Source organism: Convolutriloba macropyga, chromosome 9 (assembly GCF_964194025.1).
Source record: "Convolutriloba macropyga chromosome 9, txConMacr16.3, whole genome shotgun sequence".
In the NCBI taxonomy this organism is placed as follows: Eukaryota; Metazoa; Xenacoelomorpha; order Acoela; family Convolutidae; genus Convolutriloba; species Convolutriloba macropyga.
In genome coordinates, this window is record NC_134476.1 from 3,395,986 (window position 1) to 3,417,494 (window position 21,509).

The 21,509-nt window shown below is 34.2% G+C and overlaps 2 protein-coding genes across 3 annotated transcripts in view; both read left to right on the forward strand.

The window, feature by feature from the left end:
- The window catches only part of LOC142345565 (hepatocyte growth factor-regulated tyrosine kinase substrate-like), a 99,828-nt gene that overhangs the window by 57,083 nt on the left and 21,236 nt on the right, over positions 1 to 21,509 (forward strand). The window contains exon 1 of one of the 2 annotated variants that reach the window (XM_075397662.1): positions 6,105 to 6,114. The exons of the other annotated variant lie outside the window; for it this stretch is intronic. The gene's annotated coding sequence lies outside the window, so the exon portion shown is untranslated. Of the gene's footprint in view, positions 1 to 6,104; positions 6,115 to 21,509 lie in introns of those variants that run through there. 2 annotated transcript variants of the gene reach the window in all.
- LOC142345564 (uncharacterized) lies at positions 9,296 to 20,665 on the forward strand. Its single transcript, XM_075397661.1, has 3 exons — positions 9,296 to 9,671; positions 10,196 to 10,428; positions 18,530 to 20,665. Exons 1-3 carry the CDS (start codon positions 9,644 to 9,646, stop codon positions 20,555 to 20,557), a joined length of 2,289 nt encoding a protein of 762 aa, XP_075253776.1. The 5' UTR covers positions 9,296 to 9,643; the 3' UTR covers positions 20,558 to 20,665.

A 21,509-nucleotide genomic window follows, 5' to 3' on the forward strand; every position in this document is an offset into this window, starting at 1 on the left:
CCGCGGAGGTAATGAGTTAATGGTTTAATACAAAAAGGTAATGGCTTCAGCTGCAATTACGGTTTTGTAAGTGAAGTTTTGGTGCTTCGAGTTGCTTCCGGAATTCTTCCGGCTATGTTTTTTTTACCGGAAGTACTATTCGTTCAGACGATGTTTTGACCTAAAAGCGAAAGTGAGTAAAATTGCCGTGTGAACTTATTTTTTGTGAGCGAGAAAAGTTTTTTGATCATGCGCTGACTTTTTGACTTTGAAAAGTAGTTTTTGACTGAATGGCAGATATAGATAACCATTTTTAGCCGTTTTTTCGTCTAAATGGCCCAGTTTTTTGCTTGCAATTTGGTTTTTTGTAGAAATAATTTTTAGTCGTTGATATATTGAAATGTAAAACTCGGAAATTGATAACACATTGTTTTGCAGAGCCTGAAAATGCGTTTGAAGTTCAAAATTGGCACATATTTCTTGATTTTTTAGTTAATTTTTAGCTTTTCTATTCTTCATTTTCGAATCTTTCGGCCGTCTTTTTTTCAAAAATCAGTTAATATGGCAACTTCTTTTGATATTTCTTATACTCAACATCTCTTTCTACCACGATGTAATTTTGTGTTATAAAATTGTACATATGCTAATCCGATTTATGTAGTTTTTTTTCGACAATTTTTCTCAGTATTTTGTTTGTATTTTGGTTTTAATTACTAGAAATGGCCTTTTGTGCGCTATGAGGGACTTTAATTTCGTCTCAATAAAAATTCAGTCATGTTTTGGCGTTAAGTTTTTGAAAAACAGTTAAAATTTTTGTCATAAATGCAGTCTCAAAAATTTTTTGACCATTTTTTTGCGAAATATTTCGTATGTTTTTTCGTCTTTTCTATGTCTCGGATGCTGAAGACTGAAATGTATTCGTGTTTCTTGATTTTTTAATTTGTAATTTAACTTTCAAAAATCGAGAATTGGTCTTTTTGTTACGATGTTCCTTGCATTTTGTCCATATTCTTTACATTTTAGTTTACAATTCTATCTTTGTCCTGACACCTACGTTTATATTCGTTATATTGATTTTCTTCAGTCCTTAAAAAATTGAATGATTTCAATTTTTTTTCGTAGATTTTCGTTATTTTGGTTTGCAATTGATTTCATTCAACATAAGGCAGTACTGAGAGTTTTCTGGAAAGCCTTTCTCAAAAATTTCACTTATTATTATTTAGTGCAATTTTCCTGCGGCCCTGGTAATGTTTTTAAACAATATTTTGCCTTGGAATTTTTTTCTGTTGCTTATTTCTTTCCTATGATTAATTTTGAATTAGTATGAAACCATGTATAGAATATATACAAGGAAGAAGTATGTGTTGTTTTTGTCTTAATAGACTTAATAGAAATGATTAGAAATCTATTTGTAGCAGTTTTCTGATTCTTAATTTTGAGCATTCTGTTTTGAAAAATTTAACTTAGTTTCTGAGATGATTATCTGCCGTTTGCTTTCAAGATCTTTTTGAGGTTGGAATCAAGAATTATTTGAGGGAAACTGATAGCCCTCCTTCAGCCTACCAGTTTTTTGGCCATCCTAATTATTTCGAATTTTTTTTTAACTTTTCAATCGTTTTCCATAATAGAAAGTTTTGCGGCATTTGGTTTCTCATGTTTAAGATCTGTTCACACATTTTTATGATTTTTTAAGTCAAATTGGAGTAGTGATTTTGGTCACAACGAAACAGGAAAACGCGAATTGTTTTGCGGCGTAAATTTTTTCAACTCTAATTTTAAAATAGAGTGAGAAAACGGTGTTTGAACAAAAATTCGCGTTCTCGCTAGTGATTTTTTGTTCACATGCGGCATTTTCCTCTTTATTTTAACTGTTTTTTCGATTTTTGGATTGGATTTTTTTCTTAATGGTTTTCCCAATCCATTCAAAGTTCATTCTAGGCCTAGTGGTTTTTTGTTTTCATGCTGCATTTTAACTTTGATTTTCTGTTTAAAATTTTTTTATCTGGAGAATTTCTGAAATAGTTTTCGCAGTTCACTCATAGTCCCTACTAGGTCTAGTCGTTTGTTTTGTCAATGAAAATTCTTTGAATTGTACGTCAGGACTTGTCCTGGTGTTTTTTATTTCGTCGTTAAGATTTTTGTTACGACCATATGACGTCACAATCACTTCATATCTGCTTTTTGTTCATTCGTTCATGCAATTTCAACAATTGCGTGCGTGGCGTCCTTTTACATTTTTATTGGAGAGTTTTTTGCTCATTCGCGTGATGAAGTTTTTGGTCACACGTGACTTACCTCACTCTCAAAAATGATTTTTCATTACTTTAATTCGAAGAGTTAATGTCAAGTGAGTGTATATCACTCTAATCGAAGGGTATTTAAAAGCAAATATTGGAAACAGCTATAAGTTATACATATTTTCAATCGAAATATAACATCTCAGCATTTAATGAATTGTATAATTTGTTTTTAGTCTGTCTTATTTTTTAAATCAATTTGAGACTGCAGATCTACCGAAGCTATTGTGGCTGTTTTCTGGCAATTTGCCAACTATGCTTGTTGTGTTCCAAACTTCCCGGAATATTTTCGCTTCAAGAAAATTTACATTTTTTATTTCATTTCATATTCATGCTCGATTCAGTCTTGACCAATCAGAAAGCTTGTGGGCTAAATTTCTCATTAATTTATCGGCTAAACGCTGTCTGCCTATAATCCTATCACCTCGCTTAGCATATTTTGCGCTCGGTAAACATGTTTTGTGTTGAGTGGTGAAAAATTATCGAAGTTGCGACATGTTAAGAGATATTGTCGATGCTTCCTCAGACGCTTGATCCGCTTTGTTTTTTTATAGTCTGTCCCATAAAGTAGAAATAAGCAAACGTTTGAAAAACACCAAAAACGGGCAATTGAGCATCATTCTCAATGTTTTCTCCCTTAAGTTATCATTCATCAATTTTTTCTACATGCTTCAAATTTGAACTTGACCTTTGAATTCTAAGCTGTGGCTTTTGAAACGTTCGCTTATTTCAGCTTTATGGGACGGGCTATATTTCTTGCTACGCTTCATAATGTCGATTTTATGAACAAAAATACAAAGTCAGCGTGGCATCACGATCCAGTGAACAGCATGTTAAAAAAAACGATTCTGTCACGAAATGGAGCAAAGAAGTTAGTCTGAAGGCGAAAAGCAAGGTTTCGTTATTTAACATACTCCCGAGGAGCTTTTCCTTCCAGCTTTTTTATACTAATTAATGTTTCTTAACTGATGAAACAAGAGTAGTGTACATCTCAAACAACGGAATTGATCGAAGAAATGGAACTAAGTTTCATAAACTAACTTAAATAGAAAAATACAAAAAAAGAGCGCTAACATGTTTAGGAAACCTTATGTGCTCTACCTTATTTTCCTTATTTTTTAAAAAATTACAAAGAAGAATCCAGAATCATTTTCTGGATATTATTTATCATCCAGATGCTCTTGTTTATATCAGATTTTCAAAAAATCACGCAGATGTCGTTAGGAAATTGTGTGAAAACTATGAAAACAATTTCCTAATGCGTTCGAAATGCTTAATAAATAGCTACTTCATTAATATAGTAGCAATGTAAACAGAAATGTGTTCAAAATTCTCCGAAAGATTTTCGCTTCAAGAAAATTTTTTTATATTGTCATTTCAAATTCATGCTCGATTCAGTCTTGACCAATCAGAACGCTTGTGGGCTAAGTTTCTCCTCATTAAAATATCGCCTAAAATTCGTCTGCCTATATTCCTAGCACCTCGTTTAGCATATTTTGCGCTGGGTAAACATGTTTTGTGTTGAGTGGTGAAAAATTATCGAAGTTGCGATATGTTCAGAGATATTGTCGATGCTTACTCAGACGCTTGATCCGCTTTGTTTTTTTTATAGTCTGTCCCATAAAATTGAAATAAGCAAACGTTAGAAAAACACCAAAAACGGGCAATTGAGCATCATTGTGCTCATTTGATTGTCAACGTTTTCTCCCTTAAGTTATCTATCATCAATTTTTTCTACATGCTTCAAATTTGAACTTTGACCTTTGAACTCTAACTTGTGGCTTTTGAAACGTTCGCCTATTTCAACTTTATGGGACGGGCTATATTTCCTGCTGAGCTTCATAATGTCGACTTTATTAACAAAAATACCAAGTCAGCGTGGCATCACGATCCAGTGGACAGCATTAAAAAAACGATTCTCAAATATATAAAATTCTGTCACCAAATTGAGCAAAGAAGTTTGTCTGAAGGGGAAAAGCAAGGTTTTGTTGTTTTTAACATACTCCCGAAGACCTTTTTCTTCCGGCTTTTTTATACTAATTAATGTTTTTTTAACTGATGAATCTAGACTATCTCAAACAATGGAATTGATCGAAGAAATCGAACTAAGTTTCATGAACTAACTTAAATAATAAAAATACAAAGAAGAGCGATAACATGTAAAGTCAACCTTGAGCGCTCTACCTTATTTTCTAATTTTTAAAAATTACAAAGAAGAATCCAGAATCATTTTCTGGATATTATTTATCATCCAGATGCTCTTCTTTATATCAGATTGTCAGAAAATCACGCAGATGTCGTTAGGATATTGTGTGAAAACTATGAAAACCATTTCCTTATGCGTTCGAAATGCTTAATAAATAGCTACTTCATTAATGTAGTAGCAATTAAACAGAAATGTGTTTAAAATTCTCCGAAAGATTTTCGCTTCAAGAAAGTTTTTTATATTGTCATTTCAAATTCATGCTCGATTCAGTCTTGACCAATTAGAAAGCTTGTGGGCTAATTTTCTCCTCATTAAAATATCGCCTAAAATTCGTCTGCCTATATTCCTAGCGTCTCGTTTAGCATATTTTGCGCTCGGTAAACATGTTTTGTGTTGAGTGGTGAAAAATTATCGAAGTTGCGGCATGTTCAGAGATATTGTCGATGCTTACTCAGACGCTTGATCCGCTTTGTTTTTTTATAGTCTGTCCCATAAAATTGAAATAAGCAAACGTTCGAAAAACACCAAAAACGGGCAATTGAGCATCATTGTGCTCATTTGATTGTCAACGTTTTCTCCCTTAAGTTATCATTCATCAATTTTCTCTACATGCTTCAAATTTGAACTTTGACCTTTGAACTCTAACCTGTGGCTTTTGAAACGTTCGCCTATTTCAACTTTATGGGACGGGCTATATTTCCTGCTGAGCTTCATAATGTCGATTTTATTAACAAAATTACCAAGTCAGCGTGGCATCACGATCCAGTGGACAGCATTAAAAAAACGATTCTCAAATATATAAAATACTGTCACGAAATGGAGCAAAGAAGTTTGTCTGAAGGGGAAAAGCAAGGTTTTGTTGTTTTTAACATACTCCCGAAGACCTTTTTCTTTTGGCTTTTTTATACTAATTAATGTTTTTTTAACTGATGAAACTAGACTGTATCTCAAACAATGGAATTGATGAAAGAAATCGAACTAAGTTTCATGAACTAACTTAAATAGAAAAAATACAAAGAAGAGCGATAACATGTAAAGTCAACCTTGAGCGCTCTACTTTATTTTCTAATTTTTAAAAATTACAAAGAAGATCCAGAATCGATATTATTTATCATCCAGTTGCTCCTGTTTATATCATTGTCGGAAAATCACGTAGATGTCGTTAGGAAATTGTGAAAACTATAAAAACAATTTCTTAATGCGTTCGAAATGTTTAATAAATAGCTACTACTTTTTGCGGAAGATTTTCGCTTCAAGAAAATGTTCATTTTTTATATTGTCATTTTAAATTCATGCTCGATTTATTCTTGACCAATCAGAAAGCTTGTCGGCTAAATTTCTCCTCATTAACTTATCGGCTATACGCTTGCGGCCTATATTCCTAGCACCTGGTTTAGCATGTTTTGCACTCGGTAAGCATGTTTTGTGTTGAGTGGTGAAAAATTATCGAAGTTGCGACTTGTTCACTGATATTGTCGATGCTTACACAGACGCTTGATCCGCTTTTTTCTTTCATAGTAAAAGCTGAAATATAGCTGATTTATAGCTTAAATAAGCAAACGTTAAAAACACCAAAATGGGCAATTGAGCATCAAAGTGCTCATTTGAATGTCAACGTTTTCCTTATTAAATTATCATTCATCAATTTTTTCTACATTTGAGTTTTGATCTTTGAATTCTAAGCTGTGGCTTTTGAAACGTTCGCTTATTTCAGCTTTATGGGACGGGTTATATTTCTTGCTATGCTTCATAATGTCGATTTTATGAACAAAAATACAAAGCGTGGCGTCACAATCCAGTGAACAGCATGATTTTAAAAAAAACAATTCTCAAATATATAGAATTCTGTCACGAAATGGAGCAAAGAAGTTAGTCTGAAGGCGAAAAGCAAGGTTTCGTTGTTTAACATACTCCCGAGGAGCTTTTCCTTCCAGCTTTTTTATACTAATTAATGTTTCTTAACTGATGAAACTAGAGTAGTGTACATCTCAAACAACGGAATTGATCGAAGAAATGGAACTAAGTTTCATAAACTAACTTAAATAGAAAAATAGAAAAAAGAGCGCTAACATGTTTAGGATACTTTAAGCGCTCAACCTTATTTTCCTTATTTTTTAAAAAATTACAAAGAAGAATCCAGAATCGTTTTCTGGATATTATTTATCATCCAGATGCTCTTGTTTATATCAGATTGTCAGAAAATCACGCAGATGTCGTTAGGAAATTGTGTGAAAACTATGAAAACAATTTCCTAATGCGTTCGAAATGCTTAATAAATAGCTACTTCATTAATGTAGTAGCAATTTAAACAGAAATGTGTTTAAAATTCTCCGAACGATTTTTGCTTCAAGAAAATTTTTATTTTTTTCATATTGTCATTTCAAATTCATGCTCGATTCGGTCTTGACCAATCAGAAAGCTTAGGGGCTAAATTTCTCCTCATTAAATTATCGCCTTAAATTCGTCTGCCTATATTCCTAGCACCTTGTGTACCATATTTTTTCGCTCGGTAAACATGTTTTGTGTTGAGTGATGAAAAATTATCGAATTTGCGACATGTTCAGAGATATTGTCGATGCTTACTCAGACGCTTGATCCGCTTTGTTTTTTTATAGTCTCTCCCATAAAGTTGAAATAAGCAAACGTTTGAAAAACACCAAAAACGGGCAATTGAGCATCATTTTCAACGTTTTCTCCCTTAAGTTATCATTCATCAATTTTTTCTACATGCTTCAAATTTGAACTTTGACCTTTGAACTCTATCCTGTGGCTCTTGAAACGTTCGCTTATTTCAACTTTATGGGACGGGCTATATTTCTTGCTAAGCTTCATAATGTCAATTTTATGAACAAAAATACAAAGTCAGCGTGGCATTACGATCCAGTGAACAGCATTAAAAAACGATTCTCAAATATATAAAATTCTGTCACGAAATGGAGCAAAGAAGTTAGTCTGAAGGCGAAAAGCAAGGTTTCGTTGTTTAACATACTCCCGAAGACCCTTTTCTTCCGGCTTTTTAAAATACTAATGAATGTTTTTTAACTGATGAAACTAGAGTGTGCTTCTCAAGCAACGGATTTGATCGAAGAAATGGAACTAATATTATGAACTAACTCAAATAGAAAAATACAAAAAAGGAGCGATAACATGCTTAGGCAACTGAAAGCGCTCTACCTTATTTTTTATTTTTTGATTTTTACAAAAAAGAATCCAGAATCATTTTCTGGATATCTATCTATATCTATATCTTCTATATACTAATTCTAACTCGAATGCTATACCACAATGTTTAAGCTCGTATTTTCACATGTTTTAGCGTCCCTTAAACATGCAGCCTAACGTAATGTATGCGTTTTGAGACGCTATACTAACATATTTAAGCTCCTAATTCGCTGATTTTTCGCTATGCGGCATGCTTTATGAGCTCCTTCGCTCATAAAGCATGCCGCTTTGCAAAAACAAGCGAGCAAATTAGCCACTAACCAAAATTTTGGTCATTAGAAAGGTCAATAGGCGTAAGCAACAGACATCGGTAGTGTAGATGATAAGACCAATGACTATGAAGCGAGGGTCAGCGGTTCAAGTCTGATTAAAGACACTAAAAGACGCATAATTTCCTGGAGCTCACATTTGAGAAGTTGGTTTTATTGTTCTTTCGTTCTTCTTATCGTTACTTATCGTTTTTCTTTTCTTTCTTTTCATTTTTTCTCTTTTGTCACAACCTGCCAAAACAGATTTGCCAAAGCAGGTGAGCCGTTAAAGCCAATAATTAAAAATTTGCTGATTCAGAAAGAGCAATAGACAAATGCAATACGCATCGGTGGTGTCAGGGATAAGACCTGTGGCTGGGGACATGGGTGCTTACCCGAGTTGATGCAAAAATTGGCTCTTGTTTTCTTGACCCAAAAAACGGGTTGGATAATTGTTGTTTTTCATCCTCTCCTGTCTTTTTTTGCTTTGTTCTTCTTTCCCTTTAATTCTTTCTTTCTTTGCTAAAGAACGTTTTCCTTTCTATTTTCTATTAAATGTAAATTGCGCTCTAGCGCAATGGTTATCCGCTTTATCTTCACGTGCTTTATCTCTCCTTAGAGCTACAGCCGAGCGTAACGCATACGCCTTGAGACACGCTTTACAGTCATAAGGCTCCTAATCTGCACATGCTTTTCCGCCCTTTGAGAAAGCCGCATACCAAAATTACGCGAGCCAAATAGTGACCTACCAGACATTTGCTTAATAGAAAGGGTAATAGACGTAAACAATAGGCATCGGTAGCGTAAGGGATAAAAGCACTGGCTGTTAAACGAGGGACAAGGGTTCGAGTTGGGCGGAAAAAACGAATAGTTTCCTGGACGTCCATATTGGGATGTTACTCTTTTTCGTTGAAACGAGGAGCATGTTTTCGAGCCCAGGCTTGTGTATAAAAATCCTAATTTGGTTCAAACCTCCTATTCTGTTAAATGATTTTCTTGCAATGTTTTTGCGGGCCTGCTAGTTATTTCTCAGATTGTCAGCATTTTCAACGAAATGTATTGGGATGAACTGTAATAGCCACTATATAGTCCGAATATTACTCCACTTGTAAATGCATGGAGTTTTAGCGGAGGTTATGAAACTTCGGAAAGATAAGAAGGAAGTGTCGGAAGTTTGGAACGAATTGCACGCAGATGTTGTTAGAAAATTGTGTGAAAGGTATGAAAACAATTTCTTAATGCGTTCGAAATGCTCAATAACTGGCTACCAAAGAACTGATTTGAAACAAAAAAAGATTCATTTGATGTTTTTTTAAAAAAATCTACAGTTGTACGTGGATTTTTGGTACCATAGTAAAAGAAATTAATTTTTCAGTTGTTAATGTGAGTTGAAACAAATTAGGAGCCATCGTATGCTAGTCATCGTTGCTGCTGGCTTGATTTCAATCACTTCTTATCGCCCCTTTTGGAAGATAATTATGCGTTGGTACAAACCTCAAGTTCTGACATGTTCGTGTGTGTACTACTATCAATGCAAATAGTCAATTAGTTTCAATGTGTCATAATTTGAGAATTCCATTGACGCTACTGTTAATCTCGTCACTTGTGGTATATTAATTGATGGTGCTGAAATGTGTGCGAATTGTGTCAAATTGAGATTGCAACTGGAGTAAACTGAAATTGGTGCAAAAATGTCATCTCAAAATTCGTCATACTATGGTTAGTAAAATTTGTAAAAGTTACTTTTCAATTCTATCCTTTCATATTGTGGATCAAGGCAAAAAAGACTTGGTTTTCAACACAGCCTCTTTTGGGTCTGGTAAGAGTGGCTAAGCCTCCATCATCATTAATAAAGAACTCGATTTGATTTCTGGTGCCTATCACTTCTGAAAACAAACGATTGCAACAAAACGTTATATCCAAGTCCATAAAAACGATCTGGGGAAAAATGTATTTAGCTTTGTTGTTTTGTGCGTTTTATTACGACCCTCCTCAATTGTTATTTTACACCGTAATAATGGTGTATATGAAAATCATAATGGGTAGTCATACTCTTAGTTGGCTGTACAAAAAATATCATGCGAAATTCATCAGTTTGTTATCTTGCGTGGTAATGACAAACATTTAGAAACAGTTCCGTCAGTTTGTACTCTGTGCAACAACATCAATTTTTACTGCTGCTCAGGTTGCCGTCAATTGTCCAATTTGACATTTTTTCGCGTATTAAAACAAATATTTTGCAGGGAGCGACCTGGTCCGGCAACTGAACTACAGGTACGGTGATTTTGCCTCAATGCGTGATACCTACAAACACTTACTACCTCCCACCGAAGATGAAGACGATGAGTTAGAGGCCAACCCTGGAACAGTAGAGTCGAGTGCCCAGTCGGGTCTAAATGGGGTTAATTTTGAAGAGTACTACAGGACCATGATCATTCCAGCAATCATCAGAGATTCTAAATCACTCATGATGCCTGTTAGTTATGCTTACTCTATTAGTTTAGTATGTTAGATTATAGCTCTGTGAACCCTGAACCAAGATCTTAAACCCAAGGGTGCTTGCCATGGGTGTGTCTGAATTGACTAATTTCCAGAACTTATTTAGACGCAACTTTTAATGAATCTTGATGCATATTAAACCAATGTATTGAGCCGATAAGTTCATTAATAGCTGCAGAGCGATAGCTGGGGCTATATTGGCTTTCTCATTGCTTTTTTAGAATACAAAGAATTTGGATTGTATTGGTTCTCAGACTTTTTATAGCTGCGAAGTTTATAGCTATATTGCGGTGTTCGTGGTTTTTACGACTCGAAGAGGAGTATTGGTTTTTACGACTCGAAGAGCAGTATTGGTTTTCTCTCGGTTTTTTTTTTTACAGGAAGTAGATTTGTTCACGCGGCATTTTGACCTAAAAGCGAAAGTGAGAAAAGCTGTCTTGTTGAACAGATTTTCGCTAAGCGAGAAAAGTTTTTTGATCATGCGCTGCGTTTAGTGAATGACTTTTTGACTTTGAAAAGTAGTTTTTGACTGAATTGCACATATAGATAACCGTTTTTAGCCGTTTTTTCGTCTAAGTGGCCCAATTTTTTTGCTTTTAATTTGGTTTCTTGTAGAAATAAATTTTATTCGATACTATATTAAAATGTCAACCTCGGAAGTTGATACCACAGTGTTTTGCAGGGCCTGAAAATGCGTTTCAAGTTGAAAATTGACACAATTCTTGATTTTTTAGTTAATTTTTAGCTTTTTTAATATTAATTTCTTCATTTTTGGATCTTTTAACCGTCTTTTTGTCAAAAATCAGTTAATATTGCAACTTCTCTTTGATAATTCCTATACTCAACGCCTCTTTCTACCTCGATGTAATTTTGTTTCATAAAATTGTACTTATGCTAATCCGATTTTCGTAGTTTTTTCCGATTTTCGTCAGTTTTTCGTTTGTATTTTGGTTGTAATTGCTAGAAATAGTTTTTTTGTGCAACATGAGGGACTTTAATTTCGTTTCAATATAAATTCATTCATTTTTTGGCGTTAAGTTTTGAAAAAACAGTTAAAACTTTTTCATAAATGCAGTCTTAACTTAAAAGTTCTTTGACCATTTTTTTGCAAAATGTTTCAATGTTTTGTATTCATGAATTCTGCTTTTTCCTGCTTTTTGTTCTCTTCAGGAGGATCGATGTTCGTATCGGATGACTAGTTATCTTTTCTATGTCTTGAATGCTGAACAATGAAATGTATTCGTTTTTCTTGTTTTTTAAATTGACTTTCAACTTTCAAAAATCTAGAATGACTTTTTGTTACGGTGTTCATTACATTGCGCCCATATTATTATTCTAATTAGTATCATTCTAGCTTTGTCCTGGCACCTACATTTATTTTCGGTATATTGATTTTTTCAGTTGTAAAAAATCAATGATTTCAGCTTTTTCTTAGATTTTCGTCATTTCTTTGGTTTGCAATTGATTTCATTCAACATAAGGCAGTACTGAGAGTTTGATAGCACGCTTTTTCCAAAATTTCCACTTTTGACTAATTACTACAGCTTTCTTCCGGCCTTGGTATTAATTAAAACGATTTTTTGCCTTTGAATATTCTGCTGCTTATGTCTTTTCTATGATCAATTTTATTTTTGATTTAGTATGAAATCATGTTGTCTAGCTTATGTACAAGAAGGAACAGGTGTATGTTGTTTTTTTGTCTTAATCGCAGTGATTAGAAGTGTAATTATAGGTGTTTTCTGATTCTTAAATTTGAGCTTTCTTTTTTGAAAATATTAAAATTAGTTTCTAAGATTATTATCTGCCGTTTGCTTTCATGATCTTTTTCAGATTAGAATATTGAATTATTTGTGGGCTATTGATAACCTTGTCAGCTTTTTCAGACTATCAGGTTTTCGACCACCTTAATTATTTTGGATTTTTTAACGTTACCAAACGTTTTCAATAATATAAAATTTTGCTGCATTTTGTTTCTCTTGTTGACAGTGGTTTAAGTTTCGCCAATTTTTAGAGCATACCTGGGGAGGTAATGAGTTAATGGTTTCATACAAAAGGTAGCGGCTTCCGTTGCAATTACGGTTTTGTTAGTGAAGTTCTGACGCTTCGAGTCGCTTCCGGAATTCTTCCGGCTATGTTCTTAAGGTTTTTTTTTACCGGAAGTACTATTCGTTCAGACGATGTTTTGACCTAAAAGCGAAAGCGAGTAAAATTGCAGTGTGAACTAATTTTTTCTGAGCGAGAGAAGTTTTTTGATCATGCGCTGCGTTTAGTGAATGACTTTTTGACATTGAAAAGTAGTTTTTGACTGAATGGCAGATATAGATAACCATTTTTAGCCGTTTTTTCGTCTAAGTGGCCTAGTTTTTTTTTGCTTGTAATTTGGTTTTTGTAGAAATAATTTTTAATCGATGCTATGTTGAAATGTAAACCCCGGAAATTGATAGCACAGTATTTTGCATAGCCTGAAATTGCGTTTCAAATGCGAAATTGGTACATATTTCCTGATTTTTTAGTTAATTTTTGGCTTTTTTTCTATTAATTTCTTCCTTTTTGGATCTTCTAGCTGTTTTTGTCAAAAATCAGTTAATATGGCAACTTCCCTTTGATAATTCATATACTCAATGCCTCTTTCTACCTCGATGTAATTTTGTTTCATAAAATTGTACATTTGCTAATCCGATTTCGTAGTTTTTTTGCCAAATTTTTTCAGTATTTTGTTTGTATTTTGCTTTTAATTACTAGAAATAGTATTTTGGGGAACATTAGGGACTTCAATTTCGTTTCAATAAAAATTCAATCATTTTTTGGTGTTAAGGTTTTGAAAAAACAGATAAATTTTTTTCATAAATGCTGTCTTAAATATTTTTTGACCACTTTTTTGCAAAATGTTTCATTGTTTCGTACGTCTGAATTCTGCTTTTTCTTGTTTTATTCTGTTTAGAAAGTTGGATTTTTGTCTCGAGTGACTCGTTGTCTTTTCTATGTCTCGAATGCTGATCAATGAAATGTACTCGTTTTTCTTGATTTTTTTAAATTTGATTTTCAACTTTCAAAAATCAAGAATTGGTCTTTTTGTTACGGTGTTCCTAACATTGTGTCCATATTCTTCACATTCTCGTTTGTATCTTTCTAGTTTTGTCGTGGCACCTACTTTTGTATTCGTTATATTGATTTTTTCAGTTTTTAAAAAATTGAATGAATTCAGCTTTTTCTTAGATCTTGGTTTCTTCGCTTTGCAATTGATTTAATTCAAAATAAGGCAGTACTGGGAGTTTGCTAGAAAGTCTTTTCCAACATTTTGACTTTTTACTATTCATTGCAATTTTCTTCCGGGCGTGGTATTGTTTTTAGACGATTGTTTGCCTTTGAATATTATTCTGTTGCTTTTGTTTTTCTATGATTAATTTAATTTTTGAATTAGTATGAAATCATGTTGTCTAGCATATATACAACAAGGAAGAATCATGTTTTTTTGTCCTAATTGCCTTGATTAGAAATCTAATTGTAGTGGTTCTCTGATTCTTAAGTTTGAGCACTCTTTTTAATAATTTTCACTTTCCTGTCTTTTTTGAAAAGTTTTTATCTGCCGTTTGCTTTCGCGATCTTTTTGAGATTAGAATCATTAATTATCTAAGGGCAATTGATGGCCCTGTCAGCTTTGTCAGGCTATCAGTTTTTTTGATCATCCTAAAAGTTTCAGATTTTTTTAACGTTACCAAACGTTTTCAATAATAAAATTTTGCTGCATTTTCTTTCTCTTGGTGACAGTGGTTTAAATTTCACCGATTTTTAGATCAGACCCGGGGAGGTAATGAGTTAATGGTTTAATACAAAAGGTAATGGCTTAAGCTTTTTGTGAAGTTTTGGTGCTTCGAGTCGCTTCCGGAATTCTTCCGGCTATGTTTTTTTTACAATTCAAAGAATTTGAATTGTATTCCTGCTCTCTTTTTTGAGATCTGTTCAGACATTCTCATTTTTGAAGTCAAATTGGAGCGGTTATTTTTGTTCACGCCGAAACAGGAAGTGCAGCAAAAAGCGAGTGGTTTTGCTGCGTTTTTTCACACCAATTTCAAAGCAGTGAGAAAACGGTGTTTGAACAAAAATTCAGTGTCTCGATTGTGGTTTTTTTGTTCACATGCGGCCATTTGAATTTAGTTTTTGCTTTTTTTGTTCATTTTTGATCGATTTTTTTAAGTAGCTTTCCTAGTCCATTTATTGTCCAATCTGTTCTAGGTCCAATTTCTTGCTTAGTTGAAAAAGTTCTTTCACTTGTGTCTGGTTTTTTTTCGTCGTTTAACGGTTTTTTTATTTGCTACACAGCAAAGCTGAAAAATTTCCTGAAAAGTCTCTGAATGAGTTCCTCTCACTAATTGCCTTTGCGTGACGTCATTTCTCAGTCTGTCCAGTAGAAGTTTTTAGGTAAGTTGTGTGATTAGATTTTGATCATGCGTGACTTACCTCACTCAATAAAATGACCTTGGCACTTTAAAACATAAGGTTATTTTGAATTAGTTTAAGGTCAAAGGAACTAATGTGTAATAACTATCCCTAATAAAATTGATAAAATTGCTTCCGCGGCGTGAATTTTAACAAGCGTTATTTATATTGCTGAATACTTTTACATAGCTTTTTCAGCAGCGTCGATAAATTTTTCATCTTATATCTCTGTGTTAAACGGAGATCTGTATTAAACGGCACGACACTCTGTTTCGCAGTTATTCCGGCAGTATGCCAGTTATGTTTTTATTACAATTTTTTTTTGCATTGGGGCGCTGTTTTTTGAGACTCGAGGAGTAATGGTTCCTTTTTTGATCGGTGATTTCTATATTAGTGAATGCGTTTCAGAAAATCCAATACTACACCTGAAAAGATGTTTCGATTAATGTGCCGAACAAAAGTCAAAAAGGTTTTTTTTCAATTAGTTGTCCTGAGAGCCAGAAATGTAGTTTGTGCCAAATAAACAATTTTTTTATGTGCAGCTTTTTGAAAGCAGTTTTTTCAGCTTTAACTCATAATTTTTTCGGCGCGTCTTTTTGGATTATGTCAAGCAGTAACTGTACTTTTGAAAGCGCTATTAACCACTTGAAGCAAATAATAGAGTGTAAGATCAACCTTTGATCTATTTTTGTATTTTCGCAATTTTGCCCTTTTAGATTTTAGTCGCTTTATAGCAATTTTTGTCTCCATTTTTTTTCAAATTTTTTGGTTGAAGTTTTGCGGGAGTTCTCAATGAAATAAATGCAACACTTTTTTTTCACTTCTTTTTAAATGTTTCTGTCTCTGTTTCTTCAGTGGTCAGTCGCCAAACAAGCATATTTTAAATGATTATTCAGAAAGTTTGATGGCACGCAGCAGATTGAAAAGAATTTCGTAAGTTTGAGTAGTCTGAGAAGGTAGTAATTTTGTATTTCATTTTGAGTTTTTGAGTTTTTTTCGTTTCGCGGTATTCAAGTAACTCTTGTCTTGTTTTCTGGATCATGTTGTTGTTTTTTTAACTGAGACGAACTCTATCATACAACAATTGTTGTCCTAACTTGTGCAGATTTTTCAGGTAAATTTTATCGGGGTTTGCTTTTCTTATTTGTTTCCTCTGCGTGTTGATTCAAATTGAAATGTTAAATACTTTTTATGATTAGTTGGTGGTTGGCTAGGGCGTACGGTCCTCTTTACTTTGGGTCAGTTCCGGAGTCTTTGGGTCAGTTCCGGAGACTTTTTTAGGTCTGTTCACAGTTAATTGTTTTTTGAAGTCAAATAGAGTGGTGATTGTGCTTACCCCGAAACGTGAAGTGGAGCGATAAAGGTTTTGCAGCGGAAAAGTATTTTTTGGGTTTCTAATCGTAAATTAGAAGGTGAAAACGGTATTTGAACAACAATTAGCTTTTTCGATTGCTATGAAGTTTCACGTGCGTCACTGTGATTAATTTTTTTCCAGGTTTTTGGATTGGTGTTTTTGATTGCTTTTGCGAATCAATTTGTAGTTGTTGCTAGGTCTAATTTTCTATTGAAAATTCTTTGATATTCTGTTCAGGACTTGTATTATTATGTTTTTGTTTGGAAAATTAAGTTTTATGGGCATTAAGTTTTATTAGAGGCCATGAGTGGTCTTCTCTGCTCCTATACTTGCGTAGTGTGCTGAAGTTATTGAGATGGCCTAAATTGAAGATGAAAAAATTTTCCCTGACATCGTACGCTTTTAATATCTTTGAAATTTTTCTTGAGTTTTTATCGAATTTTTAGTTAATTCCTCTTTTTTGTTGTGATTGTAACTTATTCTGATTGATGAAAGATCTCATTATTTTTCTATTGAGATATAAGTGAACGTGTTTAAGGTCACTTGATTGCTAATGGTTTTAATTTCTGGATACAAGTTTCCATAAAAATCTGATTTTGGGATATGGCCATATTTTTGGGGCATATGACCTCTTTTGTGAGGTCATGTCAAGTTATCACAATATTCACAGGTTCCATTGACACTGAAAAAGAGCCAATCCAACTTATATAGCGTTTTGATGGAATAATTTGTTTTTAGTAGCTTCACTAACTTCTTCTTGCTTTTTTTATTTTTGTATGTTTGATTTTTTTTAAGATTTTGCCTGCATTTGTTCCTTTTGTTGTCCTGAAATTTATTTTAATAATTGTTCTGAATAATAGCCGCAAAGTGATAGCTGAGGCTATTATTGGTCTTCTCTTGGTTTTTTGCGCTAACACTATTTTTGTTACGACCATATAACGTCAATTCCAATCTGCTTTTTAATCATTCATTCGTGCAATTTTAACTAAATTGCGTGTATGACGTCATTTTTCACTCTTAGTGGAGAGGGTTTTCGTTCATTCGTGTGATTAATTTTTTGGTCACACGTGACCTACCTCCCTGTCAAAAATGGCTTCACTCTGAAATTGATTTTTCTTCACTTTAATGCAAGAAGATAAGGTCAAGGGAGTGCGCGTCACTCTGTTTGAAGGGTATATGAGGACAGCTAATAGAAGCAGCAATATGTTAAACAGATTCCCAATCAAAATATAACAGCTCAGTATTTTAAAAAATGGTGTCCGTTTTTTACTATCAGTTTGAAACCGTTTGCGGAACAAGGAAGGTATCGCAACTATTTTGTGGCAATCTGCTAGCTATTTTAACGTGTAACTTAGTCTCATCAATAGCAGATTAATAACAGTTTCTGATATAGCAAAGATTAAACTATTGGTTTAATGCTTCAACTGACGTTTTATAGGACACTGTTTTTTATGCTCAACAATATTTGAGATCTTTTTTTATCTTTTCACATAGTACCTTTAATAACTGTTCCCATTGGTGTTCACTTGGCAGCCAATTGGTCGTATATACAATCTGAAGTTAATAGTTAATGATTTTAATCTTCAAAACTTCGTGATTTCGTAATTTGAAAGTTTTTGAATTCTGTGGGTATTTATTTTGTAGTCTTATGACTAAGTCTCACCAATCACAGGTTCCAGTGGCTTACTCAGGAGATATGTGTAACTCTGTCAAGTGTTTCTTAAACGCTATTAGTTGTTATGACTTTTGATTTTATTTGTTTTCAAAAAATTCTATGATTTTTGAACTCTGCCCCTTTTCTCCTTTTGTCTACTTATTATCTAGTCCGATTAATAAGGGGTCCCATCCTCTTTCTAATGAACCACAAGTTAATTAAAGTAATTTTTATTTTATCTGATGGTTTTCTTGACTTTCTTAGTAAAGTATTTTGAAAACTGGTTTTGATTTTTTGCCGTCGTAATTAATGTTTTGTTTTTGTTTTGTTTCCTAGTTCTCATTAATGGTGTGTCTCATTGGCCCTGTAATGGTGCAAGGCATTGTTTAATTCGTTTATTTTTTTGCAATTTTTTAAAACTCAACCACATATTTTTGAACGGTATGTGAATTTTTAAAGCTTTCCTATGTTTTTATTTGGTAGACAATTTAGTTTAAAAATGTGAATGGGTAGGGTCGGAACCCTGTGTGCAATATTTTTGCTTCAAGTTTGCTAGTCATCGGTATTGAAGAGTGACATCTAACTTCAGAGAATGCGTTGATGTAATCCGTTGAGTTTGTTTCTCCTTTCTAGCCGGACTTTGCCTCCGAAATGCAGGCATTGAAGCTCTGTGAAGAAAACGAATTCTATCTATCGAATCAAAAGGAAACTTTAAAGCGACTTGAGGCTGAAAATCAGAAACATCGACAAGAAATGGCCAAGCAGAAATTGATCGAGAAATCAAATCAGTTCAAAACGAAACAGAAAGAAAACGAACAACCAAAACCCGCATCGAATAATGAGCGAAGTTCAAAAAATGATGAACAAATTCTGCATCGCGAAAGTCTTTCAACAAATTCCCCAGCTTCTGAAGTTCAAGCTAAGCAGACGAATGACTCTTTTGAAAGTGAAATTACTGCTAAAAACGGATTATTATTCAAAAATATTCAAAGCAAGCTAAACGAACACGCTCAATCAACTAAAGTTTCGAAACTGCCATCTACAACAGAAAACTTAGTATGTGCAAAATCAGAGAACACAGAAACGATGGCTGAAAGCAGCGAACGTTCGATTTCTCAGGTTTTGTACTCGAGAAACGTTGATTACGATCGACCGAATTCTAGCGAAATGTCAGTTTACGCAATGAATGATGAAAGAATTGAAAGAAACAATCGCCAAGAAGGTGAAATACCTCAAGCTGGCTCGGAACAGGGCGTTAGATCACGACTTCCGTTCGAAATGACCGGTCATTTGAACTCCGGAGCTGATTTACAACCAGGAAATGAAAATGGATCTGTATCAACTTCTGTTCCATTTTATGCTGCAGGCTCGAATAAAAAGGTTTCAGGTAACTCAAGTCAGCGCGATTTGAAATCACAACCGAGACCAGCTTCGACTCAGTTTATAAATTATTCAGAGTTTGAGGACAACACGACACCCTTCGATACGGTCGCCATTCAAAGTGTGAACGATTTGAAGGAGTTGGAACAGATTTTCATGACAAAGTCTACGAGTGGACAAAGTAATGCTTATCGAAATAATCAGACAGTTTTCAATCATGTAGGACCGAATAATCATTCTGCGAATCAACCAAACCAAATTTATGCGAACCCGTTATCAGTCACCCAAACCTCCGTCGGGTTAAGTGGCTATACTACTTTGGGTTCTAACTATTACTCACCCGCTGACACAAAAAGCGGCCCAATTTCTCAGACGGGAACAGCTCCAAATTCGTTCTCTATGCAAAATGCAGCAACTATCAACACAAATGCCGAATTTGCTAATCAAACTAATTTGAAGAGGAGCTCTGTTCCGGTTATTTATCACAATTCTTATTTAAACTCTAATTTAACCCAACAAGGCATTAGTCATCATTTTCCTGCTGGTCAGAGAAACGTCAATGGTTTGAATTTTGATATCTCCACAGAAAATAAAAACCCTCAACTGTCAACTACAACTGCGAATTTTCAATCATCAACTTTTTCTGCGTATCTGCCTCTGACTCGGCATTTTACTCCATCTCAACCTTCGAGCGATCAGTCCATGTTAAATTATCAACGATTTCAAAACACCTCAACTTCAAATCAAATTGCTGCTTCTGGTGCAACGGGGAATCCTATTCAAATTCCCTTCACAGCTACCCATCATGATGCAAGCGTTGGTTCGAATCCCAATGGGACCAATGCGTTTAACCAAGTTGCGGATAGTTTTGGGAACCACGTTATTTCGGGTCCGAGGTCTCTAAGTCCGAGGATGGACAACCCACTTGACCCGAATAAGTCGACCCAAAATTCCCTTTCAAATTCACAATACGTGCCCAATGGTGCTATGAGCTCAAATTTATTAACTAATAGTAATCAATTATCAATTGGTACTACCCAACCCATGTCAGCACAAATGTCATATAACGATAACAATAAAGTCAAAATGGCGAAGAATGACAATAACACAGCGGACCATTCTTATTATTCTTCTTTGGGAAGCTCTGGAACCGGAATGAAACCGGCTAAAAGTCTGGGTGACTTGACCAGCTGTGTTCCTGCGGCATCTTTGTCTGAGGAACGGAAACCAGATTTTAACGTATATCTCCCAATGTCTAGTTACTTAGCTATGAAAAAGTAGACTTTAGTTGGAATGTAAATTTTTCCCTGTTTTGTTGACGTATACAAAGAAGTTTATATTTGAAAAAAAATTGGTTTTAGCTACTTGAAAACAGACATGTTGCAATTACTCTTTTTTTCTGACATGAGGTTGTGTAGGGGACTTTCCATTGTTCGTTATTTCCATTGTGCTGCAACCAGAATTGGAGAATTTCTTAGAATTGGGGGATATTTATGCTAGTGTGGGGAAACTGATCGGAGGGCATAATACATTGATGGACAGCTATCTTAGTCCTTAAGTGTACAAATCAATGAAAATGCTCCCAAGACTTAAAATCACGAAGAGAGGTTCTAAGTTTTGTTATAATAAGATGAATAATCAATAGTCCAAGTTTTCTAGGGATTGGTCTCAAACAAAGTTTGAAGCAATTATTGTAAACGTGTGTGTCTTTCTTATGCAAAATTTTTGCTTGATGCATTTGCATTTTCTCGGGTATATTTTTAGACTTATTTACTGACTTTTTCACACTTTTGTTCTTCATTTTTCAGTGATCCAAGTAGCTCTCGTTCTGAAATACTTTGTTGCTGAGAGAGAAGGGAAAACAGTCATTCTAGGGCAGTGTTAAGGTGCCAGGCTGCCAATATGCAGGTCCGGATTCGAATCTCCAATGGGGAAGATTTTTCAACACGCTTAAAACATTTTTTAGCCACGCCCCCTCTAAATTAAATTGCCGCCGTCGGTCCTTCGAGAGCAATTCATCCTACGTTAGTTTAAAAAGTTTTCCATCTTCGGTGAGTCTGCTCGTTACAGTGAACAGAAATTTTTAGAAATCCAATGGTAAAATTTGTCTCCAATGGATATTTCAACACTGTGTTTTTCTTAGTTTTCATCTATCTCGTTTTATATCAAAATAGGGACATCTCGCTTATTTTCTATAGCCCCCGTAATAGTAAACATTTTTTGTTTGAATTTA